At 52.5% G+C, this 27,834-nt stretch overlaps 1 protein-coding gene across 1 annotated transcript in view; it reads right to left on the minus strand.

Moving 5' to 3' along the window:
* Positions 1–27,834, minus strand: part of EFL1 (elongation factor like GTPase 1) — a 115,483-nt gene that overhangs the window by 73,016 nt on the left and 14,633 nt on the right. Inside the window, exons 5-14 of the mRNA XM_032341953.1 lie at positions 22,527–22,660; positions 21,223–21,360; positions 19,585–19,799; positions 12,569–12,683; positions 11,101–11,177; positions 10,303–10,439; positions 9,257–9,379; positions 7,219–7,318; positions 1,441–1,592; positions 1,038–1,204 (exon numbers count right to left, since the gene is read on the minus strand). Of these exons, the coding sequence (XP_032197844.1) occupies positions 1,038–1,204; positions 1,441–1,592; positions 7,219–7,318; positions 9,257–9,379; positions 10,303–10,439; positions 11,101–11,177; positions 12,569–12,683; positions 19,585–19,799; positions 21,223–21,360; positions 22,527–22,660 (1,358 nt within the window). The remainder of the gene's footprint in view (positions 1–1,037; positions 1,205–1,440; positions 1,593–7,218; positions 7,319–9,256; positions 9,380–10,302; positions 10,440–11,100; positions 11,178–12,568; positions 12,684–19,584; positions 19,800–21,222; positions 21,361–22,526; positions 22,661–27,834) is intronic.

Below are 27,834 nucleotides of genomic sequence, written 5' to 3' on the forward strand. Positions count from 1 at the left end.
GTGCTACGTCACCTAATAATTTCTTACTCACCTTGACAATGGAAAGAACAAAAAAGAAAAAAATTCGCCACTGCCTGACCCTTACTGAGAAATAACAAACTACGTCTAGAACAACTCACAACTGGGTTCTTATCCGTGCTGTCACAGCACCTTCGGCCCCCGTGAGATACAGCCCCACACACAGCTGCTGCGCTCCCTCCTGCCGAGGCAGAACGTGCCACAGCCCAGCATGGGTGGCTTGGCCCCACCCAGCACCCTGATCCCTGGGATTAAACTCCTCAAACTGACAGAATAAGCATTCGAGGCAAGTTGAGGGCAGACCCTCTCCAACTGCTTCCCCCCCCACCCCGCCCCGCCACTTGCTGCCAAGTCCAGCAGCTTCTCTGGCTTCCCTGTGAGAAGGGGAGCAGGTGTTCTCCTGCTTCCGATGCAGCACATCTTCCAAGTTCTTCCTCGCCGCTTCTTGCTGGTCCTAACTCACTCCTTGGACGTCTAGCACTTCCGTCGTCCGACGACCTTTATAACTTAACTACTACGGATACACCTTGCTTATGTCCAAAAATGTTGAGGGAGCTGTGGTTTCTTTTTTTGCTCTCTGGCTCAGGTGTATTTGAATGCTGGCTGTTCACCTGCTTCCAGACCTTCCTGATCAATTTCTGGGATCCACTTGCCATGCAACTGTGGCCTGTCACCTGCTCTCTGCCCAGGCCTTTGGCCTGCGCCACCCAGCTCTTGGATCTCTGTATTTCCTGAAGGTCGGCCACTGCCCTGGCTCCAGCACGACAACTGTGGCGCCAGTTCTTTTCTCTGGCCTTGCAATTAACTAAGTAAAGCCTGAACACTGAGTTTAACATACTGGTTTCATTTTCCAAATGCTGCCGAGACAGATTTACCAAGTGTCACCAAAGCGACGTAAGAGGAGACACATGGATTCGCCTGGATGTGCTCATCTAGAGACAAAATAAGGTGATCTCAACCAATCCGAAAAGATACAAGGACTTTGGAACAATACACTGATGTTTACTTCCAATTCTTACCCGCCGCAAAAACTCGACAGGACTGTACTTGGGCCCCAAGACAAAAATTCTCTTTCCTCTTCGAGCCACACCACTGAACACGCGGGCGAAAGCAATGAAAGACTCTTGGCCGTCTCCGTCCTGGGGTGGTGATCTAAGGGCCGCGCTCTCCACTTGTGGCTCATCACCTGCCGGACACAAAAGGATAATGAGCGCCAGCAACGCTTTCTCTAAGTCAGGACCCGCCTAGAAGCAGAAACTGTGAATATGATACATCTGGCCCAGTTTCAGGGAAGAAACACCAAGAAAGACAAGAACCGACAAAAGCTACACTTATAAAGCCAAGCTCAAAAACAAGAGGATGAGTGTCCTAAGTTAAGTCAAAAATACTACTCTGCATCAAACCTATTTCGGAAAGCTGTACCTTTCTGTTGTTCTCCCTTTGGACTTGTTTCAAGGGCGCTCCCGTCCTGGGGGGGCTCTGCGGGTGCCTGCCCCTGCGTCGCGGCCAGCTTCTCCGCATGTCTCTGTCTCGCACGCTCTCGCCTCTGAGCAATTTCTTCCTGCGTGAGAAGTCTACAGGAGATCACAGCAATGTTAACTTCTGGCAACACCAAGCATCTTTCAGTCACTGCAGCAGGGAAACGGCCACTAAGTTAACGTGGCTGGGTAAGACGATGACAGGTCCCAGGTCCCCTGCAGGCAAATGGTTTCTGTAAGCTCTGCCCCTAGCTGCGGTGACAGGAGAGAAGGCCTCTCAGGTTTCTAGAACGCTCAGTGCCTAGCTCTTCTGAGCTTCTGGAGTGGTATGCGAGAGCCCACGCCCCCACCCAGAGCTGTCCCCACCAGCATCGAGCTGTTCGGGAATGCCTACATTCCTTCCGGATGAGGAGAACAGGGAAGGGAGGGAGATGAGTGGCCAATACCAGGGCTCAGAGCTCCCTGTGGAGAAGCAAGCAAAAGACCTCAATAGGAAACGGAGGTTTTCTCCACAAGCACAAAAACAGATCTTCATGGAGAACCAGGGTCCCAGAGGTAGGGTTTCAAGGTCAGGCTGAAGGACGGTGATTCAGTGGGACTGAAAGGTCACACCGTGTTAGACCCCAGCAGCACCACGGAAAAGGCAGTGCGTGGGTGTGTGGATGTGTCTGTGTGTCTGCTGGGGGTTAGTCTTGGTTGGCATGGGGTAGGGGGTTCAGTTGTTCTTCCTGAAGAGTTATCCTCAGGTCTAGCAGGCCACAAAAAAGGCACACACGGCTTTCATAACAAAGCTCTGTACAAAAGGAGAGTGCTAAGTTGAATAAAAATGGGTATTCTATTGGAAGGCAGAAACAGGGCAGGTACACTAATTCCCAGGGTTTGGCTCCTTTCCCACATACGGGCCGTCCTAAACCCTCCTATATCCTCAACCCCAACACAGAGCGAGACCAACAGCTGCCCTAGAGTCGGCAGCACTGGGGCCTCTCGGCCCTGCACACTGGGACCGAGCGTCAGGATCCGCAGGCTAACGGTCTGCCCCCAGCTTTCTGCCCCAGCTCTGGAAGCTGAGCGCCTGGGCCTGGTCCTGTGACCCCGTGCCTCCCTCCTCTCCCTCCCCTGAGGCCCTGTGACTGCTGCTCTTCTCCTGGATCTCGGACGGGACACCTGACAGGTCATCTCACCCCATGCTGCCATGCTGCCGCCCCCCGCCCCGCTCCCCATCTCCCCGACGCACTGGAACCCATTCAGATAACCCTGCTGCATGTACACCGTTCTTGTGCGTCCCAAAAGGCCACAGACTCTTGAAGCTCTGATGCCCAAAGCCCTAAAACCCGTCTTCCTTCTTGCTTCCTGTGGGTGAGACTGGAAGGTGACTGCGCCCACCACTGACTGTCCACTGCTAGCCTCGTCACACCACACCTGCAGGACAAGGCCACCCACCAGGACCGGAGACTAGCTCTACCTCCCTTGGCACCTGCCTCCTCAGAATGACTGAGTTTGGTTCTCGGAGCTGTCCCCTTCTAGTCAAACCCAGGTCGCTGCAGGGCTGTGTCCCAGGACACAGGAAACTGAGAGACGGATCTTGGAGAATGGCTTGGCCAGGGGCCGTAAGGCAACCAAGACTGCTGGGGCTGGAGGCACTGCTTCCCCTGCAAGAGACCAGTCCCCTCTCCTGTAAGCTGCAAGCACTGGGAGCCCTTTCAAGTATGGCATGGAAACAGCTTCCTCTGGAGCGAAAGCCAGCATATCCACTTCCCCTGTCCTTGCGATGGCCGGCGCTCAGGCCCTTCCCCTCGCCCTGCTCCGCTCCAGGCCCAACACCCCAGCTGTCCCTTCAATCAACTCCATGTTTCTAAACTTTTGGTAGAACTGCTTATATGAGTATCTGAAAAGTGCAAATTAAAACACAAATGCAGGATGTAACATTATCCTAAGAACAGGGAGGAGAACATGTGAGACACCTGTTCGCAGAGCAGGGGAAAGTCTCTTCCAATGAAGATCACTAGGATCTCAACATCGTCTTAAACACTTTATGTGTTTACATTACAGTTTAATTATATTACAGTTTAATTACAGTACATACTTATTCCAACAATTAAATGGAATAGATACCATCACCCCTATTTTACAGATGAGAAAGCAGAGGCTTAGGAAATTTAACCTATCGCAAAGTCCCCTGGAAAATAAATGGAGGAGCCGAAATTCAAATCCAAATCGGATCCCAAACCCTACTCATTACCCCAGGACGTCTCCCACTTAGAAGGGCTTAAAGATGATAAACTCATCATCACATTAAGTAAATCATTTTAACTTTGGTAAGAAAGACACATAAATTACATCCTGATTCCACCTAAATTCGCGACACGGTCTGGAACAAGTTAGCGTCCGCATTCATCAGGTTAGCATCTGGTGTACGGAAGCTCGCTGCCTTCGGAGCGTCCACCCACCCATCCAGGGAATGCCCTTCGGTGCCCGGCACTGCCGTGGGCTGGGAGTGGTGGCACAGGGAAACGGAGCAGAAAGACGGACAGAAATCAGGCAGGATTTGTACGAGGCACCCACCGCGTATCCCACGTTTACTGAGGACAGAGAGGAGTTGATCTACAAGAAAACAGAGGTCTACCAGCCGAGGCAGGCCGTGGTGCTGAGTTCTTCAGGCTGTGGCTGAACTAGCCCTTCCTGAAGGGGCGGCAGTCATCAGCAGCAGAGAGGAAGGCGGCCTGAGGCGAGCACGCTGACTGGAAGGCCAGGAGGCACATGCGGAGGGAAGGAGAGGAGCTGAGGACACACATCCATGCGTCCTCCGGGTTCCAGGCAGAATACGCACGCTCTGGTCGGCGCGGAATATGCCGGAAGGCTGGCTGCAGCGGCTACTAGAGGCAGCCGGGACGGTGGGAAGTGACAGACCCAGAAAAGTGGCTTCTGTCTGAAGACAGCACCTTGCTACCAGAAGAAGTGCTTGCTCAAGAAGAAAGCAAAAGCAACGCACAAGCTCGAAGATTCAGGGGGAGAGGAACTGCCTGAAAACCCTCAGTAAAAGGTTACTTAACATGCATTAGACCGAGTACCGCTAGTAAGAATTTGTGATAAACTAGTTAAGAACAGCAAAAACAAAGGCCCAGAACTAAAAGGGCAGCTGCCAGCCTAGATTTAGGAGTGGGAGCTGATAAGCCACCCAGGTGGAACTTTCCGGAACACTCAGTAAGAAGCCAAAGGAGCAGCAGCCGCCCTAACCACCCAGCGCACGCTCCTTCCCGCCCCCACACTGGCCTGTCCACAGGCTGCACGAAATGGTGAAAGAAACCACTTACTGTGTTTTGGGGGTCAAACCCGACTCTACCAGGAAGAACTGGAAAAAGCTTCTCAACACCGGCCCTGAAGCACCACCCTGGTGTGAATTCGAACAGACTAGTCAGGCTTGCAAAGTGCTCTGCGGTGCGAAGACAGGGGACAAGCGGGAGAAGAGGACAAAGGAGCAGCGGCAGCTCAAGAAGGCGGAGCTCGCGGCGGTCCCGGCTCTCCAGGGACGTGTCCGCAGTGGCTTCCGGAGGACGAGGAAGAGTGCAGAGAGAAAGGAGGTAAGAATGTGCATCAGCTCAGTAACCTTAGAGACCGGCTAACGGTGCCACAGGAAAACTAGCTTTCCCGCAGAGCACCCCGAGGGCCAGGGTGGTAAGGAGGAGCGGTGGCATGCTGTCCCGACGGCAGAGGCACCAGACCGGAGGGGGAATTCCTCAGATGGCACCTGGAAAGACTCGGCACATTCAGTCTGTGTGCAGAGGGCCAGGGCCACGGGGAACTAAAGACATGGAAAAGCTACAATGGAAGGAAGACCGCTTGAGAGAAGATTCTAGAAGTCCATGTTGACAAAGTCATGAAAGGCAGCCAGAAAACAACATTCCAGGTGAAGGAGACCGAGAGCCAGGACTGGAGCCAGGAGATAGGATCGCTGCTTCCGATATTATCAGAACTGTGGCGACTATCGTCGGCGAGGCGGCCTTTGTGTGTGTGGACATACAGCCAGCTGCTGCACTGTGCGTGTTCAGGGCCTGTCCCTGCTCTAGACGACCGAGCCATGGACATCACCTGTCACCCAGGCCAGACTGCCAAGCACGGCCATGTCCTGTGTGTGCTGAAGGAAGTCACTCTCGCCCATTCATCGTAGATCACGTGCAAAGGGTCACCTAGTCACTGGATTTAGGGTAAATTTCCCCGAGAACGGCTTTCTCGCCCCAGATGAGCCCTCCCTGCACCCTACCTGCCTGGAGGTGGGGCGGGACTAAAGAAACGGGCCAGCCAGACCCGGGGCCTTGAGGCCACTATTGCCAGGGACACGCACGTGAGGCTGACACGCGTCATCCTGGGGCGGCGCTCCATGTCAGAACTCGCCGGGGGTAATCCTACTGCTCGCCCTGGATGTGAGCGGCTGCACGAAGGGCTGTAATCAGAGCCCACGACTCTGTCAGAGAGGGAGAGAGAGCACGAGCAGGGGGAGCGGTGGGCGGAGGGGGAAGCAGGCTCCCTGACGAGCGGGGAGCCCGATGCAGGACTCGATCCCTGGACCCCGGGACCATGCCCTGAGCTGAGGGCAGAGGCTTCACCGACGGAGCCCCCAGGTGCTCCCTACTGCTCTTGTTTCAATACTTCACGACAGCGCTGTTTTCCAAGTTAAATGAGGAGCAAACTCTACTGTAAATGCAGGAAAGAAGAAAAGACAGACAAGAGACACTGGATGAACCAGGCCAGAGTCCCCGCAGTGAACTGACGAGATCTGGGTTCGGACACTGCTGGCCTCCCCCCAGCTGCGACACGCAGCCCCTCACTTAACGCTTTCTCAGGCTCCTTGTTCTCGTCACAGGTAAAGGTGACAGCCTGACTCCTTCCGCTGGAGAAGGGCTGTCAGATCTCAATGGCCTGTGGACAGGGGCCGCGAACACCGTAGCTCTGCGGCCGGTGGCCGGTGACCAGTGTCACCGCCACTGTTCTTCACAGTACAGGTGCCCCGAGGCACCAGACGCGCTGAAGCAGCACTACCCACGTCACTTCTCTCGGGCTACTCTAAACACCCCTGCGAAGCGCCGCGGGCGTAGACGAGGGCTCTACAGGAGCCGAGCTCGGAGGCACCCACAGCAGGTCTCCGTTCCAGATGCCCAGATCCTGATGCGGGGCGGACAGCGCGTGGCTTGGCAGAGCCACGGACGGCGGCAGGGGACCAGCCAGGATGAGGCTGCCCTCATCCTCACAGGAACCCATCAGGGTCTGACCAGACGGGGAGGCGGCAGAGCCAGGAAGGGAGGACACACATGAAAAATACAAGTGATGCGGAAGAGATTCTCTAAGACGCGGGAAACGTGAGAAACACCCCGTATCCCCAGCACCCAGCCACACCCCACCCACGGGGAGCAGCTGACACACTCCACAGTCGTAGGTCTCCCTGGGGGTCAGCGGGTGCACAACACACGTGATCCGTGGCCCCTCCGCTCACTGCTCTTCTTGAATTCACATTGGTTCAAATCCCTCACCCAGAGCTGATCTCAACAACTCTCCTCCGCGCCATCGGAGAAGACAGCGCCGGGCAGGGCGTCTGCTGTCGCGGCGGTGCTCGCGACCCACCCCGGCGGGCCAGCGAAGGCCGCGTCTGCGCACTCGCACGCACACCGCCTCTGCGCCCCACCACACACACGGTTTCCCTGGCCAGGACCCACCTCCCCCTCCCCCTTACCTGGGCCTGTTCTGGGGCAGAGCCTTGGCATCAACGGCGAACATTTTGGAAACAAAGATAATAACTGGATCCGTGTCCTCGCTTCCACACTTCATGAAAGCTACAAAAACAGGAAAGAAAAAAAGTCACTCGCTTTTGCCATGACCAGAAAGGCAGACTTCTAAAACACAAGATGTTTAGAACACGGCCTCATCTTAATGCGTAAGTGGCCTATAATCTTTTATGACCGCAGTAAAAATTCTCTGCAGGAACGTGTAAAATTGCTAGAACACCATAGAGCAAGAACTAGCAGAACTGGCAGCGTGGGGAAGGAAAGGCAAAATGAACAGGGCAGGAGGCTGGCCGCTGAGGCCCATGAACGGGGCTCCCCCCACCCCCGCCCCACTCTCAGCCCCCAAGATCCCGCCCTAGACCCAGAGCAGAAGGGCTAAAACAAATGCCAAGCCAACCGTCAACAAGGCAGCTTGTTAATAAAATACACACAAGTTACACAGGTTAGAAAATGGGCAAGAATATCCCATACCAGGAACAAAACGTTTAGAAACAGAGACTCAGTATTACAAAGATGTCAGTTTTCTCTAAATCTACACATGCAAACACGGCTTCCCGTCAACATGTGACACTTCCCTCCACCTTACTGGAGGTATACACAAAACCACTGATGAGGGTTTGGTTTTTTTTTTTCCCCTTAAAAAATAATCCCCCACCAAAATAACGGCTACCTAAATAAAATACCAGAGTAACACCGAAACCACAGCAAGACGACAGGAAGTCAAAAGCAAGCTTGCCGGGGACGCGGGTGCGAGGGGTGAGGGGCAGCGTGGTGGGCCCTGACCCACGCTGTCCTGGGGCCGCTGCGGCCACACACAGGAGTGAGCGCCGAGGGAAGCCGAGAGCAGAGCAGGGACGCGAGTGAAAAGCTGTACTAACACCCAGGCGAGAGACCCGGTGGCTTGGCTCCAGGAGGCAGAAACTGAAATCCTAGGAAGAAGCCGAAACTACCCAGATTTCGAGGAAAGAATACATAGGATGTGCAAAGGGACTGGACACAGGGGTGAGAGAGCACGGGTGAGCCACAGGACGCCGAGCTTTTCGGCGTGAGCAAATGGAAGGATGGAGTCTCGTCTGACTGAGCTGGGAAGAGCTGGGAGCAGCCGGCTGAGGGAGAAAGGGAGAAGTCCGGCGGGGGACACGTGAGGGTGCGGATGCTTCTCGGAAAGCCAAGCAGAGAGAGGTGTGGCAGGTACCCGAGTCTAGAGCCAAGGGGCAGATAGGCTCTGAGACACAGGTGTGGGAGTTGTGAGCCCACTGCTGTGGTGGCAAGCCTTGAGATGGGTGACACAGCCAGGACAGGGAGCGCAGGCCCTGCTTGGGTCCTCCCACAGTGACAGAGCGAGGAAGCGGAGAGAAAGGGACAGGGACAAACAGGAGGAATAGGGAGCCGGGGAGAAGAGACGGGAGGAACACAGGAAGGAGCGGCCTGCTGTGTCCAATGCTAGTGACAGATCTCGTCGGATGATTAGCAAAGGACGGTCAACAGGGGCCCTGAGAACAGCAGCCAAGTGGTTTTGGAGAGGGGGGTTTCACAGTCAACAGCACAGGGGGAGAGCAGTGGAGACCGTGAGTACATACAGATGAGCTCCACAGAGCCGGCAGAGCCTGGAGCAGGCAGTTCCCCTCTTGCGGGGAGTAGTGGGGATCCGTGGGCAGCCTGGCCCTGGAACACCTTTCCACGGTCCCCAGGGACCTGGCCACGGTGCTGACACAGCAGCTCTGGACACATTCTTGGCTGTGCAGGGGCTGGGACACAGGGTCCCTGGAAGCTTCCGAGATGAGATCAAGGCAGAAGGGAGGGGGCTCGGAGTCTCTGGTCTCCCACCGAGGGGCAAAGAAAACAGCTACAGCAACACTAAAACTCTGGCAAAATGGCCTTTTGTGGAATCGGCCATTCAGCAAACCGGCATCTGGCGACTGGCGTGGAGCAGCCGTGACTGAGGACGGTCCAGGCACGGCCCCTGCTGAGGCCCATCCACCTCACCTGCTTTCAGGGCCTGGGTTTCGGGCGGCAGAGAGTCGAACGTCTGCGATCCCGCGCACAGCAGTCTCTCCACCCTCTCGGCTGCCATATCCAGGGGGCTAGGAAGCTTCTGACACACCATCGCTGACGCCTGCTGTTAAGGACTCACAACCGCGAATACGTGCCCTCCACCACGGCACGTCCCCACGCAGACTCCCCGCACGCACTAGGGATGGGGGTGACACGTCGGTCCCCACAGAACACGCCCGTGCTATGAAACGCTCGCACATCTCGGAACACAGATACGCTTTTGGGGAGTTCGTGGACTCCCTGATATAGGGACAGATGTCCCTGACGTAGACACTCCAGGACGCAGACGGCCCCGGGAACAAGTGAGCACAGTGCCGCTTGGCAGCTCGGCCTCCGGGGACTGTCGATTGGTATCATTTCCTCACCTGGTTCCAGTGCATCTAACCTTTCATAAACGACCTTCAGCCACAAGCTAGGGTACCGGAATGTCCCCTACCACAGCCTGTGTCACGGGAGGGCTGAAGTGCCCCTGCCAGCCCGCACCAGGACACTGCGCCCACGGCCCTCCACATGGGGACTGCGTGGGACACGCATGTCAATGAGAAGAAGACCACTTAAATTCAGCCATAAAATTGTCTTAATTAATGTGAACCATCTCAGATCAAGTCCTCTGGGAATCACTAACATGAAAGGAAGTATCAATCAGGTAAGAAAATATGGCACTAAAATGAAACCCGGATCCAACATAACCACCTAAATTATCGACTTAAATCGTAGTAAAATAAACTCTTTCGTTTTTACAGACTCCTGAACAAAACTAAAGATGCGCCTTCTTGAGAGAACACTGAACTGCGACCCGTGGGACCACAATGAACCAGAATGTTCTCCTGCCAAAGCAGAAAATACGGCCGCAAGGCAGAACACTAGTGAACCCCAGAACACCTACTTTGGGGGGAAACGTGTTCTCCCCAGAGGCTTTCCTGAGTGCCAGTAACACGAACTGTCATTTCACTACAAACCACCAAGACAAAGGATACCCAGCACAGCGTGGGAGATGGGCAGCCACTGGCTGCAGATGGCATTGATCTGAACTTTAGGGTCTGAATGTCGTGCCTCCCGGGCTCCAATTTTCAATCCTAAAGAAGTCACTATTTTATCAATTTTTTCTCTGTCCCTGTAGTAAGCATACAAGGAGGGGAGGTCACACACAGACAGGAAGGAGCTCCACATTTTCCGACACGCTTAGTCCCAAGGTATCTCCTCTACAAGAGACTGAATATGCCCAGAGGGGCTCCCGCAGGGTCTCCACTCCCTTTCTGAGGCCCCCTCTTGCAGGGCTCCCAGGGGGCTCCCTCCCAGACCCCGGAGGCGAGACGTGGGGACCAGTGAAGCAGCCTGACCTATGAGCACTCAACATCATTATTCCGACTCTGGAATAACTTGGAAAAAATCAATTTACTGAAGCAAACTTCCTTTTCTACTTGTATTAGGCAAGGATGTTCCCAAGTTCCCCATTAATGATCCTGGATATCCAGCATCCTTTCTACAGCAATTGCTTAAGCTGGGTTTGTAAAAACAAAGATGTGGTGTTTCTCTCCATCCGCCTGCCCCTTCCTCTGTGCACTCAAAACCCTGACTGCTGTCCCCGCTGCTACCCTTGACCTGGGTTACACACCCTCTTTCCTACCGTTCGCAGGCAATGCCTGGGAACAACTGGCCCGCCAAGGCCCTGTTCACTTCCTGGGTCTGTCTCGGCTTTCTGAAGCAGGACGCGTCACACGGGAAGGGGAGGCAGATCACAGCACCCCAGACAGACAGTTTCACGGCAGGCTTACTTCTTCAAGACGGCATCGTACAAGCTCCATATATTCTCCAGGATCAGCTGCACGAATAAAGGTTTCTTCCCTTTAGCCTGTGAACAAGAACATGCGCCCTTAAGTTTCTGCATATGTAGCAGGCCTCACATGCTCACACACAGACACGTTCCGTGAACGGCAGGTCTCATTCCTTCTAGAAAATGTTTGCTTGACAGGATCTAGTGGGAAATGGTGGTAAGAATGCGCAGTCGGTAACACACCACTCATCTTCCTCTGGGAACCAGGGACGCGACGAACGAGACCGTGTGTGGGGTGTGTCACCGCAACAACCCCACCTCTGTCATCAGAGGGACTCACAACACCCAGGCGGAGTGCTGGGTGCGCAGGTCCCCTCCACAGACTTCTTCTAAGCAATGTTCTTAAACACGAAAACTGTTCACCTTCAAGGAAGGGAACAGTAAAAAAGCCAAGAAAAAAAAAAAAAAAACACTCTACCATTTCTATACACAAAATAATGGCACCTGGAGAAGAACACCGTCCCACACACGGCTACCCCGCCCCCGCCCGACTGTGAACATGTCCTGCTTTCAGATGGAGGAACTTTCCAGATGGAAGTCGGTGGGGCCGGTAAGCGGGGGAGCCAAGATGCACACACAGACTCGGACTCTCACTCTCGGCTCTCGGCCACCTCACTACACCGGCTCCTCCTTCAGGAGCCTTCTGAAAGGCTTTTAATGGCAAGGGAGGATGTTCATGATTCGATGTCAAGCAAAAAACAGCTACACTATTATATGAACACACGCTCAACTGAGGGATAGACGTCTCGATCCCAAAAGAATGAAAAAAATTAAAACCACAGTATTAGCTGTGTTGGCTTCTGTTCCTTTTTTTTTTTAATGTCTTTATATTTATAAATATTTCCTAAAAGGAATTTATATGGCCCTCCATGAGAATAAATTCATAAAATCCTGAATTTTACATTAAAAAAAATAACAGCAAAACAGTGTCAAGTATCCTCTGAGGCTCTGTGCCTCCGCAGGCCGGCCTGGGTCGCCTCTCCCCACAGAAGGAAGGGCTCTGGGGGCACCCGCCGCCTCCTTCCCATCAGCGGGCCTGGTGTCCCCATTCACCGAGAGAAGCCTGAGCTGAGCCCAGGAACACAGCGTGCTCAGGAAGAGCCGTGTCTCTACAGTGAAGGGGACACAGAAGCAGGATCCAAAATACGTCTTCAGGTGCACAGGGTCTGAGAGCACGGCTCCCCTCGGACAGAGAAAGGAAACAAACACAAAGCCGTCCTTTGTTCCGTGTGCGTGAGAACTCCACGCAAGCAATCCTGGAAGTGCGCCCGTGACCGTGAGCCTGCCAAGAACTGAGCCACTTTCCCCACAGCCAGATCACAGCAGTTAAAGGTGCCGCAGTACAAGTCGGAACGGGGCAGGCCTATGAGCGACACGCCCGAGGGACAGATGCCCCATCCCCGACCCACCTTCACGATCTTCTTGGCCTTCATGTTGATGGAGTAATCTCCCCACAAGGTTTTCAAAAGAACTTCCTTTTTGATGCCGATTTTTTGACTGTAGATTTTGGCAAAGTGCTCAACTCTGAAAGAAAAGCAAGTGTCGTTGTTGTGAGTAACCGCAGGGAGCGGGGGTTTCGGTGTCGCGCACTGTGCAGAGCGCTCTGAGAGCACGACCAGACGCCGTTGCTTCAGCTGTCTGACGGGCTGGAGCTCGTGACCTCCCTGTGAATTTGACAGGCTGCGTGCACCGAGATGTCGCACAGGGAGTGCGCAAAGCTAGACTCATACCCAAGGAGTCCGGGTCCGGAGCCCACGCTCTTGTCAACAGCTCCGTGTCCGCACCGATTAGGATTCATGCTAGAGCTCCTCTCTTAACTCTGCATGTGCAGAATGAAGCACAAGGACAAAGGGCTGAGGGGATCTGAAGCGGTCTTCTGCAGCTCGGCCAGCGACAAACTCCATCCCAGCCCATCGCCGCGACGGGCGCCTGTGCTCCCGAAGGGAAGGCTCCAGAGCCAGCGCCTGCCCGAAAAGGGCGTGTTAGCCTCCTGGGTTCAACAGGAAACACAGGCACACTTACTTAGCTCTCCTCAGCCCTCAGAGTAGCCAGTCAGCTCCAGTCCGCTCTACTGCAAACCCAGGCACTGGACAGCAGTCACCTGACACATCGGGGCGCCATGGGGAGCACCTGTACCGTCTGGATCAAAGACCTGGGAAAAACCCCTTTCTGGCAGGGAACAGCATGATGCAAGTATGGTATGAGTCCAACTGTCCAAGTGCCAGCATCTGGGAAGATGCCTGCCCTTTTGTCCACTGCGCAGGCTCCAAAAGTAACATACTCGGACCGGTTTGTACCTATGGGTTGGCAAACATGCTCTGGTCAGGATCCAGGGATCACTAACCCCGTCCAATGAGCTGATGCTCTCTTGCTGCGGTAACAAGGCCCGGTGGGAGCAAGAGGAAGCCAGAGGAGGCCAAGTTCATGGCGGGCAGCAAGAGGAGGCAGCACGGAGAGTGCTGGAGGTCAGGGTCCCGCGTCCCCCCTCACTGCAAATGGAGGGAGAGAAAACACCCGACCAGGAACCGAAATCCAAAGTCTGCAGTTACAGGCCGCGGGCATTCCGGGCCCGGCCTGGAGGGGCCACCACCTTGAAGGGACTGGCTATGATCGGCCGCAATTCCCATTTGACTTGTTCAGGTGGGGTTTGAGGGTTTTTTTGTTTTGTTTTGTTTTAATTTTCCCAAATATTAGTTTCTATTATTCTTTTGTTTATATTCATTATACATAAAATTTTATATGCTTTCTACATACACCACATATGATTACCTTGTAACTGTTACATTTTAAAGGAGAGATCCCTTCTCTGCACCAAGTCCCAGTTCAGTCCACAGACCAACAGCCTCTGCCTCAGGGGCTGAAAGGAGCATGACTGGTCTCCCTCCCCGTCGGGGGAAGCACGCCCAGAGCAAGGCCCAGAAGCTCCCCTCCAGAAGCAGGTCAGCACACGGCATCTCCCTGCGGCTTCTGCTTCTAACCCTCGGTTCTGCCAGGCACAGTGCCAACCTCCGTGCAGACGGGCAGATCCATTCCAGGACCTATGTGAGGGGGACAACAGAGGGCAAGCAGCGTGGCCAGAGGTCCCGGGCACGTTCTCCAGCCCAACCTTCCCTGAGAGCCCCCACCTTTACCTGGATGCCTGCGAGGGCCCCAGCGGATACGGAGGACCTGCTGGTGGACATATGGGCAAGTTGGGTCTATTCTTACATGGCTAAAACTGAAGGGAATGATGGAGTGATTAGCACACCAAACTTCTAAGATTTTCATATTTTGTATTTTTTGAAATTGCTTTTTTTTTTTTTGCCTGACATAGGACCAATTTTTGTATATTCTTCACTGACACATTCTGACTTTACTTATTACACTACCCAGATGGTTTATGTTACCATTTGACGTATCAACAGTCTGTGATATATAAAATCTCCAAACCATACAGATTTCCACTTATACTTCTATTTTTGCCTCATGCACTTCACTATGATCAGAGGTACTGACGCAGAGGTAATCTCTGTCCGTTATCCATTAAAAAAGGATCCTTATACCACAATATATTTTATAAATTCTACCTTGTTCGTCGATACTGCCAAACTGCCTTCCTTTTGGCTCATATCTGATTGACATACTGAACCAAAGCTTTGGTATTTACCCCTTAGCTATGATACTTTCTGTTTATTTATTTTAGGTAGCAAACCTTTGGAGTTTTTTTGTTGGTGGTGGTTTGTTTTTAGTAATGGAATTTCCATCTTTTAAAAAGCGATCTCCTCCATGGGGTGCTTCGTGCAGTCAGTGCTCTAACTGTTCTGGTCGGGGGGATTTCTACTATGCTTTCTGCTCATGCATCCAGGATGTCTTTAATATGCTGCTTTGTGGTACCCAGACTTTTGTGTTTTCTTAGCCTTGTACAACCCTGTGTCAGATACATGTCCTGTTTTTAATTTGAAAAGTGGTGAGTTTCCACACTCTCAAATCTCCATCAGAATCATAAATTATAGCACAGTAAGGCACCTGTCCATCTGCTCAGCCCACGGGCCTCAAATCCTTTCCTGTCTGTCATTCATTTACACATACAGGCACAGAAATCTTCCAAAATCCTGGTTTTTATTCTTTCCATTCTTTTTCTACCCACAGTTGTCATAAAACTTGCTTAATATCAACCCTTCCCCCACTACTGCTTCGTGCTCTTTGTCTGTCATTAGTTGTAATTTTAAAACTGTGACAATTTCTCCACTTTTGGATTCTGTCTTAATTTACTTCCTCCATAGAGTACCTTCAAACAGGATTCTCAGGAAGACCCGCTGACCTACAAACCCATCCATCCTGGCCTGTCTTCCTGAACCACAACATAGCCAAGGGGGAGGTTATGGGGTATCCTTGTGCATCCAAGCCGCCCAGTGGGCCGACGTTAACGGCAGGATCTGAGAACGCTGGTGTACAAAGACCAAGGAAACTGCTCTAGGAAGGACTCCTGTCCCTGTTCTATGGGGTTAGGAACTCAGCTGCGCTTATCTAAAACCTGAGCTGGACTCTGACCTAGCCAAGTCAGCAGATTCTCCCAGATTCACATCTGCAACAGGGCAGACTGAGGCCATACCCAAAGGGTCAGCCTCGAGTCACCCTCCTTCCTCCTGTCCCCTGGCATGAGAGTTTAAACCATCCTCCAAATTCTGAAATGTGCTCCTTTCCCACCTTTCAGGACACAGGAAGTCGCCCCCTTTCCCTGGTCACTGACCCATCAGAGGGAGGCTGACAGGAAAGCATCTCCAGTGCTTTCCTCCCACCACCAGGCCCCCACAAATGAGCGCACCTGCCAGTCCCCACCACCAGCCCCCTGCAAATGAGCATGCCTGCCAGTCAGCAATAGGCACTGATGAGCTCTAAATGCGGCCTTGCCTAAGGCAGGGGATTCGCTTGCTGACTGAAAGCACATCAAAGTGTCCGGGGTCGTGAGGACCCGAAGCCACCCGTGCAAGCTTCTGCCCATCCCTTCTCCTTCCACGATAAATGGACACCGAGTTCTGAGATTCAGACTCAAATTTGCCTGAAACGTTCCATGATTTATAGAAATCATTCCAAGCAAAGGATGAGCCCCCCCACCCTGGGGCAAAATGCTGACAGATGAGGAAACTAACGGGCCTGACCCGGTTATAGGACGGAATGAATATCACTATACTCTTAGCTCGAAGACATTCTCAGAAATCATCTGAGCCCAACGTTTAGTGTTCAAGGGAGGGCACTGAGGCCCCACATGGTGACCATGACAAGTCATCAGCCAGCGGGTGAAGGGCACGCTCTCTGCAGGTCGGTACTTTCTGTTTTCATGTACGTTCGCTCTCTGACTTCCACTGGGGCCTTCACGGGCACCTAGCGGACTACGGTCTCTACGACTGATGACACACCGACAAGGGAAAACCACGGTATTGTAATCTATTATCCTGTCAAGGCAAAATCTGTTTGGTCAAAAGGGAGTGAAGATCAAGTTCCTGTAAAAGGACAGAACAGCCACGACTGGCTGGGCTCCTCCCAGGCCACGCTCTCTCCCAGGCCACGCTCTCTGCTCGATTTCGGATGCCTTCTTCCTTCCCATTTGCAAATTATGTTTCAAAATGTTTCATCAACAGACTCCGCTTTCCCCTGGAGCAGTGTGTCTGTTCTGTTCCGCGGCTACAGGATGCAGCCCACAGCTAAAGCCCATCTCACCATCGTCCCACAACTGTTCATCCAAGCTCAAGACATTCTTTGAGAAGTAATAATTCTTTAATTGTATGTGGATTTTCTGATTCCACAAGTCAGTAATCATTGTGGTTCAGGAAGGTAATCAAGTGCCCACCACCCGGGAAGCACTGACGTCACCAGTCCTTGGCCTGCACGTGCACATCCGGAAGGAACAAGGGTCCCCGCCTCCCAGAGCGCAGAGCCCGCTGAAGCCCCGCAGGCAGGAAGCATACACCTCGGTGCCAAGCGGACTGTAAAATTTGTATCGGCTCCTCTACCTCATGGCTGAGTAACATTAAACATGCACCGAATGTCTCCGAGCCTTGCATGAAACATAAGGGTACCTATTTGAAAGGACTGTCCTGGGAGGCCTGGGTGGCTCAGTGGGTTAAAGCCTTTGCCTTCGGCTCAGGTCATGATCCCAGGGTCCTGGGATCGAGCCCCACATCGGGCTCTCTGCTCAGCTGGGAGCCTGCTTACTCCTCTCTCTCTCTCTCTGCCTGTCTCTCTGCCTACTTGTGATCTCTATCTGTCAAATAAATAAATAAATAATCTTTTAAAAAAAATAAAAAAGAAAGGACTGTCCTAAGAACTCAATGAGATAATCTCAGCAAACTAGCTTAACATGCAGCATGGGTACAACCGAATAAAGCTGGCCTCTTTCCACACTGCTCGTGCGGACAATAAAAGTTAACAGAGTGTATTTGCTAACACATGCACCAATGGCCTCCAGTGTATACAAGAAACTGCCAGGATGCTCTAGTTTCCTGTGGGGAAATGAACTGAAAACCCAAGGGACAGGGAGGGAGATTTCTCATGGTCTCTCGTGGACACATTTTGTACACTTTTATTTTTAGATTTATTCAAAGAATAAAGTTCTAAACAAATCATTTTACATAAAATCTAAAAAAAGATGCAAGACTGGTTCAATATTAAAAAATCAATCAATGTAATCCACTATATTAACAAGTTAAAGAAGAAAAATCATATGATCATATTAACTGATGCAGAAAAGCATGTGACAAAATTTGACACCCATTCATAAAAAGGACTCTGGGGAAAAAAAAAAAAAGGAGTACAGGGAACTTCCTCAAATTGATAAAGAACATTTACAAATAACCTACAGCTGACCTTATACCTAATGGTGAAAGACTCAGTGCTTTCCCTCTGAGGTCAGAACAAGGCCGGGATGTCCACTCTCCCTGCTCTTGTTCAAACAGTCCTGGAAGCTCCCGGCAGAGCAGTAAGCCTAGAAGAGGAAGGAAAGTGGCAAAGGAAGAGGGAAGAAAGCAGCCCCGGCGGCAGGTGACAGGAATGCCTCGTAGGGAACCCCAAGAAACCTACCAAGAACTCGGTAAGTGCGTTTAGCAAGGTCACAGTGTACAAGATGGACATCCAAAAAACCCGTTAACTGTATTTCCAAAAAGCAGGAATGAATATGGGAGCACTAAAACTAAAAATATAATACCATGTCTAATTGATCGGAAACAATGGAAAATTAGGTGCAAATCCAATACAATGTGTACACTACTTCATGGTGAAAACTACAAAATGCTAACAAAAGAAATCAAAGAAAACCTTTAAACAACTGAGAAACACAGTGTTCATGGATTAGAAGGCACAATGCAGTCCAGATGTCAAAATCTTCAAAGTCCTTATACAGGAAACAAACTACTTCTGTACCAGCGTATGGAAAACTACACTTACCGTGGTGGTCACGTCACAGTCTACACAAATACAGACTCGTTCTGCGGTACACTTAAAACGAATTCAATATTCTGTGCCACTCATCCCTCAATGAAAAAAGAAAGAGAAAAGGAAAGAAAACAAGGCGAGGGCACGAAGAGATGTCTCACCCAAGGACACACAGGGCAGATGGGCCCAGGGAGCGAGGTTCCACAGCCCCAGCAGTCAGGAAAATGCAATTAAGACCACAGCAATGTAACAATACACACCTGTCAGGATGGCTAAAAGAAAGGGACGCCACCAAACAGAGGTGACAATGTGGACCAGATCACCCCAGGCGGTGGGTGGGGGTGTAAAACAGCACCCCTTCAGGAAAACTGATGCACTAACCCTACAACCACCATATGACCCAGCAAACGTGGTCCCACACGTTCACCCCCAGGACATGAGAACCTACATTCATGGAAAAACGTATATGTGAATGTGTGTGGCAGTCTCGCTCAGGACAGCCCCAAACGGGGAAAACCCAGATGTGGCTCCACGCACAAACAGTGATCTGTGGCACAGCCACCCCAGGGCACGCTGCTCAGCCACAGAAAGGAACCACGGATACACCCAATAACTGGGTCCCCTCTCCAGAGAGTTCCACTTCCTGAAAACAAGCGAATCCAGAAAAGACTGCATAATGTTTGATTCTGTTTTCCTAACTATTATTGTCGAGACGACAAATTATGCAACAGGAGGACCCCGTGGCTCCAGGGGGTGGGAAGGAAGCAGGTGGATGTATTAGGGAAAGATCTCCGCTGGGACAGACGCCACCAATGTCAATATTCCGGCTGTGATGTCGTGCTCCAGCTCTGCAAGATGTTAGCACTGGGGGGACACTGGGTCAAGGGTACAAGAGAACGCTGTTCCTCCTCACAGCCCTGTAGCACTCAATCATCACCTCAACAACCACAAGTTTCATTAAAGAAATCAAGTGTATCGACGGCTACGAGGAGATCCGAGGAGATCCGAACAGACTTACCCAAAGCCCCAGCCGTCGACCGCACTCGTGAACACCACATTGCCCTGGTCCGGGGAGAAGTACAGGTGGGAGTCGTCGGAGTCCTCCAAGCCGGCGCTCCAGTCGTACACCTGCTCTCCGGGCTCAGAACTGGGGTTCACGCGGGACTCCGTCTCTCTCTCTGCTCTTTCTTCTAGGACTTTAGAAGTGAAGAGAGTTCCCGTGAGCGCATTAATCTAGGAGAGGGGGAGACGGCAAACGTCAGCAGAGGCTGGGGACGCGGGAGACGCGCTGTCTGGGACCGCCAGTCAGTCTGGGCTCCACGGATGGAGCTGTGTTCACGACGATCATGAACGGACATGTTTCCAACCCATTCCTTCCAGACCCAGCAAGACGGAACTGTAGGGCTTCTGTGAGGTCATTTTGTGACCTGAGGAGTGGCAGCCGCAGTACTGGGAACTCACGACCCCATGGCCCTAGTTCACAGCCTGAGCCTGAGCCCTAGTTCACAATTCCCTCGCCCGTTCTCACAGCCGGACTTGCCACCACTCTCCTCAGGCCCTTCTCCTGCCTGCCGGTCCTCAACTATTTCCCTCCCAAGTAAGTGGCCTTATTTCCTACCAGAGAGAAATGGAACCTGTTATTCAGAAATCCTGCAAGCTCCCCGACTCCAACCAATGAGCCCCGCCTGCGGACACCGTGGGTCCCTCTCCTTTCGCCTCCCTGGGGCCCCGCCCCGTCCGGCTCTACAGCGAACTCGACCCATCGATCCAGGCTTCCCCGCTGCTCTGCTTTCCCCCTTCCCTCCCTTCAGCAAAGAACCATTCTCAACGGGTCTCATCAGGGTGCCCCACTGTCTTGAAGAAAGTCCAAACCCTCACACGTGGCACAGGACATCCCCATAATCGATGCCCCACGTTCCCTCCCACCCCCGCCTCCTGCTTCCCGCGATCTCGTTCCTCAGCGACAGCAAGTCCCACGCGGCTCTCTGAACGAAACACCCTACAGTGCTTTTTCTGGTGTTTACTTTGTATATCTTATTCCTTCTCTCCTAAATGCCCTGGCCATAACTCCCGAGCTTCTTCCATCTCAAGGCTTCTGACCCACGAGTGTTCCCAGTCTCCTCCCTCCGGACCCAGGGGGCGGGGGTGAGGCAGTCGCACCCATGTCTCCGGCCACGCCCACGGCCTCTCGCTGCTCTCCGAGGATCCCTTTCAAGCTCTCCCCACCACACTGCGACATCTCTGAAGACAGGGACTCTGGCCTGTCGGTACGCTCACGGTCCCCAGCACACAGTGGACATCCCAAAATTCATTCACTCGACATACACCTATGTAAATGTCTGCTGGGAAAACACAGAAATGGTTGGGCAAACTGTCCTCTGAAGGCAGGTGATACAAAACCAAGGAGCCTCTTAATATTGCTTCACTTTAGGGCAAACGACAAGCTTTTTAATAAGAGAGCATCAAACCTATCACCCAAGCTTCGCACTCGAGGATGCTTCCAGGGAACGGAGGGGCTCCGAGGGGAGGCCTGTCCCGTACGATGATGCCAACACACGGCAATCGTGGGTTCTACAGACGCAAGGTTCTGTGCCGACTTACCAGCTTCCTCCTTGGAGCCCTGATTTCTAAAGCCCTGTAGTAAAGGCAGAAATACCTGCTCTAAGATGTTCTTGAGGTGAGCGTAGGCCTCCTGCGGGCTGAACTTCAGCTCCACTATCAAGCGGTCTATCTTGTTGATCACCAGCACCGGACGGATGTTTTCCAGCCAGGCCTGGCGCAGAACGGCTTGTGTCTGAAGGAAACAAAGGCAAAGGTAAAACGCACGGTCGGAAATACTTAACGTGCCTAAGAACACCCTGAGTCACGACCCCTCATTTCCATTCTCTTGTACCATAGAAAGGTGCCCCCGAACACTCACGAGGCCTGCGTCACGGAAGGAAAGTAATGGACAAGAAACGCCCTTGACTTCAGGGGACCGACGAGTCATTTGAGAAGGATAAATAAACCCGTGCAGAGTTTACTGAACAAGTAGAAGAAAAACACTCGGTGGCCGCCAGCACATGGGCCGGAGAACCAGAACAACCCCCAGCAGGCCCCGCGTGCACCCTGCTGACCGCGCTCCCCGCCAGCATTCCCTGCCAGCTGTGCTTCAGGAGTGAGATGTACCAACGGTGCTATCTTGTCAGGACAGACACTAAGGCCATGCTTCTCGGGCTGGGGGACTCGCGCCCTCAGGGGAAACCGGACGGGACAGGATAGAACAGGGCACAACTTCTTAGAATTATCAAATTTCCTCCATTTGAGTAATTTAAAGCTTTTATCATTCTTTTTTAAAACTATTACAACAAACAAAGGTATGCTCAGAAGTGGGATACAAGGGTGACAACATTTTTTGAGATAAAACGTGAGGCCTCCAAATAAGTCCTTGTAAGAACCGAGCCTGAAATCCACTCCGTGGCCCACGCTCGGCACATCACCTGGGTGAACTTTTCCACCTTTGGTGCAAAGGAGAAACATGAGCATGAGGGCACAGAGGAGAGAGATACAGAAGCGGTTGGGGGCCAGGGTGGGTGTGTGGGTGGACAGAGGCATCCATGTAGCCTGAGAAGCCGACACGAGAGTTTCCCGCTGGGGAGAACTGGCTCCGTGTCTTGCCGTCAACCACCTCTCCCAGTTCAGAATCCTCCCCAAATTCAGCCTCTCTCAACTCTGGTCCAGGCCCTCTCCGCAAGGGGCCATCACAGACCCTTCCAAGTACTTAAAGTCATCCTGGCTGCGATCCCTTCCGGGTGCGGGCGACGTAACGCCATCACAGACCAGAACGTGATCGAAGGAAGTGGAAGACCAACTTCCGGCTGTAACGTGGCCGGAGCCGTCAGCGGCCAGTCCCTCCCATCTTCCCCGCCTTCCTATCTGACCAGGTACGTAGTTCCACAGGACGACCTCCTAACCTCCTACCTGCGGACAGACCCCCTCCACGGCGTCGACCACGATGATGCAGCCGTCACAGATGCGCACGGCGGTGGACACTTCCGAGGAGAAGTCCACGTGTCCTGGAGAGTCTATCAGATTAATCAGGTACTCCTCGTTACCTAGAGTGGAATTTGAAAACACACATTTTCAGCTGTGCGGGTACTCGAGACTCACGTCCTAGAATGAGGAAAGGGCTAAGAAATGGCTAAATAAAGGTAAAGCAGCCACAAGGCGCACTCAACAGCTGTCCTTCCAACCGAGGAATTACCACCGATGAAACCCCTGATTCCAAGGAGCATCTGTCGAAAATGCTGAAGGACCTTACTGTTCTCCAAGTTCCCACTCCCCAAGAGCCAATGTGAGCCGGCACCGTGCCAAACAGGCTCGTGCACCAGTCACACCTTCCCGAGCCCTTACAGGAGACCGAAGAGAGGACGTGAATGTTACTATTTCGCTCTACAGATACCAGGATGAGACTCAAAGAAACCAATGCCACAGCATAAAAGCTGTTCACGGGGGCCAAAACGGGAAATGCCAAATTAAAAAGACACAGAGCATTTGGCCTCTAGATCCCCACAAGCTCTCGGAGAGCAGGCTGTGAGCCTGAGATCTAGACCCAATTCTCCAAACATGCAAGGGGGAGTTACTCTGTGCCAAGCCGTGGGCTACGTGCTCGCACACAAATTTACCTCCTTCTATCCCTTTGACAAATGAGTACTGAGCCTTTAGTAGGATGGTAACTCCAGTGGTGCTGTCCCAAGCACGGAGAGCCCCACATCCCATCAAACCCCGAAGTCGGTCCCACATCCCGTTAACTCCTAGGCCATCCCACAAGAGCCAACAATAAGCGGCGCTCAGGTACACACTTCTGCTGGAACATAATGAAGAAAGCCACGCAGAAGAATAGTAATTCATTAGACATCTACACTCATTCCCCATTTGCTAAACCTGAAACAGTTTTCTTTTTTTTTTAAGATTTATTTATGTGGGAGAGAAGAGAGAGCACAAGCAGGGTGAGGGGCAGAGGGAGAGGGAGAAACAGGCTCCCCGCTGAGCAGGGAGCCCAACATGGGACTCGATCCCAGGACCCTGGGATTATGACCTGATCGAAAGGTAGACACCTTACTGACTGAGCCACCCAGGTGGCGCACAGTTCTCTTTTAAAGGGAAAGCAATCTCTGAAGGCTCCAACTCCCCCCCACACTTCTGCTCATCCTCCTAACTCCATGTTTTTCTACTTCCCGGTGCTCCAGAACTCCTCCAGGACCCAACGACGGGATAGTACACGTTGCAGGCCACTGAAAGGATGTGCCCCAGTGCCATCGGCACCAGCTGATGACTTGCCTCGTGCCCTAGGTGACAGTGACACTGAGAAAAGACCACAGTAACCACAGCCAGAGCTCACATCTGTGCACTCTGTACCTGGCACTGTGCCAAGCACTCTGCAGACCCTGGGTTCTGTTCACCAGCAGTCAGCTTCTGTGGTTATTAGTACCATCAGCACAATTTCAGAGCAGAAAAACTGGGGAAAACAAAAGTGTCTCAAGGACATCCAAACCGGAACCCAACTGTGAAGTAAACTGCTTAAGATCAAACAATTCAAAACAGTAGAGTAGAAGTTCAAACCCATCTAACTCCAAAGACATACCTTACACCACACCACTCAAGATGGCATCAAGTTCATCTCACATGTCAAATGTCCACTGGGAGTGAATTCCTAAACACGAGGTTAAGGATTCCAAAGTGCACTGGGGCTCAGGGGGAGAGAATGCCACCAGTGACAACGGGCTGCTGCTTACACACCAACCGCCTCCGGCAACCTGTCCCAGGTCTTCTCGTGCAAGCTGCGTTATAAGGAGTCCTGGCTCTGCCGGGCCCACCAGGGAAGGCTCCAACCAGAGAGGGCTGTAGACATCTCCAGGGAAAACCAAAGATGGCAAAGACCCACTTTCCTGGGACAGTGGCCCCTGGGCCTCAGTGGAGCCTTTTACGGCCAGGGCTCACAGTGCCCTTTGGAACAAGCCCACTGCTCTCTACTAAATAAGCCAAAGGAAAATGAGCAGCACTAGCAGGGTCCAAGGTCCCACCAGCTCCCATCACGTAAAATAGAGAAGCCGTGAAGATTCCTAAAATCTCTCCACATTTTCCCAGCCTAACGCTTCACTTCATAGAGAAACGTGCCCCAAAGGGAAGAGATACACGCAAGGTCACAGCAGGAGGAGAAAGATTCCTCTAGACTTTGCAGCTGGGGAAACACCACTCGCTCGCTCCTGGGGATGACGTCCAGATGCCAGCGCAGGAGATCTGAGCACTCTCCCACCCTGCCAGACAACAGTGGGGCCCGAGTCAGAACTCCCAGAGCCTGCATCCGCTGTCAGGCCCTCTACAGAACGTAAGATGCACCCACAGAGAACCTTCGGGCTTCCTGCACAACAGTTCTTTTGCCTTTTACTGGGGTTAAAGACCCTTTAGATGACACCCAGAAAAACAACCATACTCACCCACCAATCCACCTAGCCACCCCCCATCTACCCTTCTCTAATTAAGTATCCAATTCTAGACCCCTTGAAATTCATTCAAGGACAGCAAGTTCAGACGGCAAAGACAACAGAAAGCTAGTGACACACCAAGTGTTTTTACCTACAAGTAGGCAAAGTGAAAAGTAAGGCTGCGTGATTGAAAACTTTTGGGAAATGCAGTGGAGGGGGGCTCAGGGTGAGGAAGAGGTGCACGACACACATGTGTACTAAAGGCTCGGAGAAGGTCTGTAATAAAGAAGCCTGCCTGACTTCCCAAATGGACCTGAGGGAGGGAAAGGCCTCAGGTGGCGGTCACTCACACAGCTGGTAAGCACAGAGCTCAGCACACAGCCAGTCTCTGGCTTTCAAAGGTTTTATCTTCCCTCTTTCTATGTAACTTCAAACTCAAGTTCAAAGGTAGGGGAAAGAAGTCCAATATCCAGCAGAGGGAAAAAAAAAAAAGCCCGTAAGTCCAACTCTTCTGCTGTCTTCAGCCACACCATGCCTCTTTAAGATGTGCTTCCCTGAATGCCATCTACCACTGTGTGTGTGAAGATCAAACACACACACAAACACACACACACACGCACACACTTAAAAAAAAAAAAACGGGCGTGGCGTTTATCACGTTAGATATCACTACTCCTACCACAGGAAATTATAATTTCGAAGCATGCGAAACGGCCTGATTTGCCACACGGTCCTAAGGTGCTTATGGGATTGACACCTGCTAAGGTATTAAGCCAATCCTTCCCGACATTCCAAAACACAGCTCCTCACTTCAGGGACTGATCTAATCAGCAGAGCACCAATCCAATTTTTTTTTCCCACATTCTATGCGACTGGGGAAAAGAGAAAGTTGGAAGCCCCAAAGTTAACTGAGGCAGGTATCTTCCAGTGTCTGCTCCCAGAGTTAGGGGGAAAGCATCCCTCCCTGGCCCATGAGTCCTCAAGGATTAAGATGCCACACACAACTGTGTCACGGAAGGTGCACACCTGTCACCAGTGCCTGCTGAAACTCTCCTCTGTGAAGAGGAAAACTTCACATGAGGTCAAGTTCAATTTCCGAACACAGGAGATGCTGGCTAGCGCGCGCACACGGAAAGCCGACGGGAGACAACGTGCCTTCAAACAGAGAGATGTCCCCCCAGTCGTGGACGAAGACCTGCACCTCGTGCGAGGGTCTATTCTGCTTCGGCGCGCTAGGAGAGCGCCACGCCGCACGACCACAGTGTCAGGAACACGGACAAAACCTGAGCCACATGAGAACGTGTTCCCCACTTACAGAACACACGACATTTATGGACACAAGTTAGGCCCCAATTATGTGGCAACCACAGGAGTTTCCACAGGAAGTTTCCCCAGGAAATGCCATCCCTTTCTGTTCTCAGCTAGTATATATGATTATTGTAAATACACGGATGTGGCTCATTATTTCACAGAATCGGGCGACATGTCTTATCTCCTGTTTGTCGACACAGTAAGAGGTCCTGGCAGGAGAGCCGAGTGGGTCTTCGCGAGTAGGTGTTGCAAGAAGCAGCAGTGGGTGGTTGATCTGATGGTCTAAGTGTCAGAAATGAGGTGGTTCAGGGAGGAGCGAGACCACGACCTACAGACAAGCACGAATGTTGAACAAACGACGTTTCCGGCTGCACAGCCCCATCCCCATGTCCTCTCCAGACCCTCCACCAACATGGAACAAAGACCACACGCGGGCCACCTCTGACTACAGTCGTCCTCACTGGCTGCTGGTTTTTCTCCCCAGGCCCATCCCCGCTGCCCACTCCCCGAACTCGACATCACTAGGAACCTCGCCACCTTTGAAATCCTGTTGCGTGGGCAGGGAATCTAGCAATGACATGTCTACACTGTCTTGACCTTTCTACTTACTGGCATTTTTGCCTATAAGGATATAGTAAGAAGCAGAATAAGGAAGCCTTGTGTAAAAAAATAAAAAAGGTTGACGTTCATTTCTTGGAACCTACGTCAGGGTTCCAAACCTTGGCAACCTGCACAGAATCTGTGTTCTGGAGAGAAAGTCAGAGACCAAGGGCTATCTTTTACTCAATTGCACAGAGCCCATACGCGTCATCACTGTGAGGTGCAGGTCCGACTGCCAGAGCCGCTGGAAGAGGGACAGCAGCACGCCCCGACCAAGATGGAGCAGGGGCACGTGCAGCTAGGACGAATGAGCACCTGTTCTCAGGGTGAGACAGACTGCAGGGAGCATCCTTGAATGCTGATGGCCACGTGTCAGTGAAGATACAGGAGAGGAGGAGCCATGTCCAGGGCACACGTCTTCCATGCCGACGGGAGACAAGCGGAGATCTAAAAGCAGCCCGTGGGGAGATGTCTGCTGGGATGGCGGGGGTGGGGGGGGAGGTGAGCTGGGGTCAGAAGGAGCGTTAAATGTCCTAGCGGAGAGAACACCAGATCCAGCAGAAGGAAGTCTGCCAGCACCCGGAGGACCAGCCCAGACCCCAGCCCAGGGGAGGAAGGAGGAACCGGAGCGCTAGCTCTGCCCAGGGTTATAGTTTTGCTCGGGGAAACACGACAGAAGGCGAAGAAACTGAGGCTCCTGGAGGGACCGTTAGGGAGGTGACCGGTCTGAGCTGTCAGAGGTGGGCACTGAATGCAGGCCACGGACGGGGCTGGAGAACTTGATGAAGTCGAGGAATGGGAGCTTTACCCCAGGGGAGAGCAGGAGGAGGGAGACTGCGGGGAAGGGGGTTCTCCAGCCTGCAATGACCAAGTTGGGCAGTTCCAGGCGAGGC

Source organism: Mustela erminea, chromosome 5 (genome assembly GCF_009829155.1).
Source record: "Mustela erminea isolate mMusErm1 chromosome 5, mMusErm1.Pri, whole genome shotgun sequence".
Classification (NCBI taxonomy): Eukaryota; Metazoa; Chordata; class Mammalia; order Carnivora; family Mustelidae; genus Mustela; species Mustela erminea.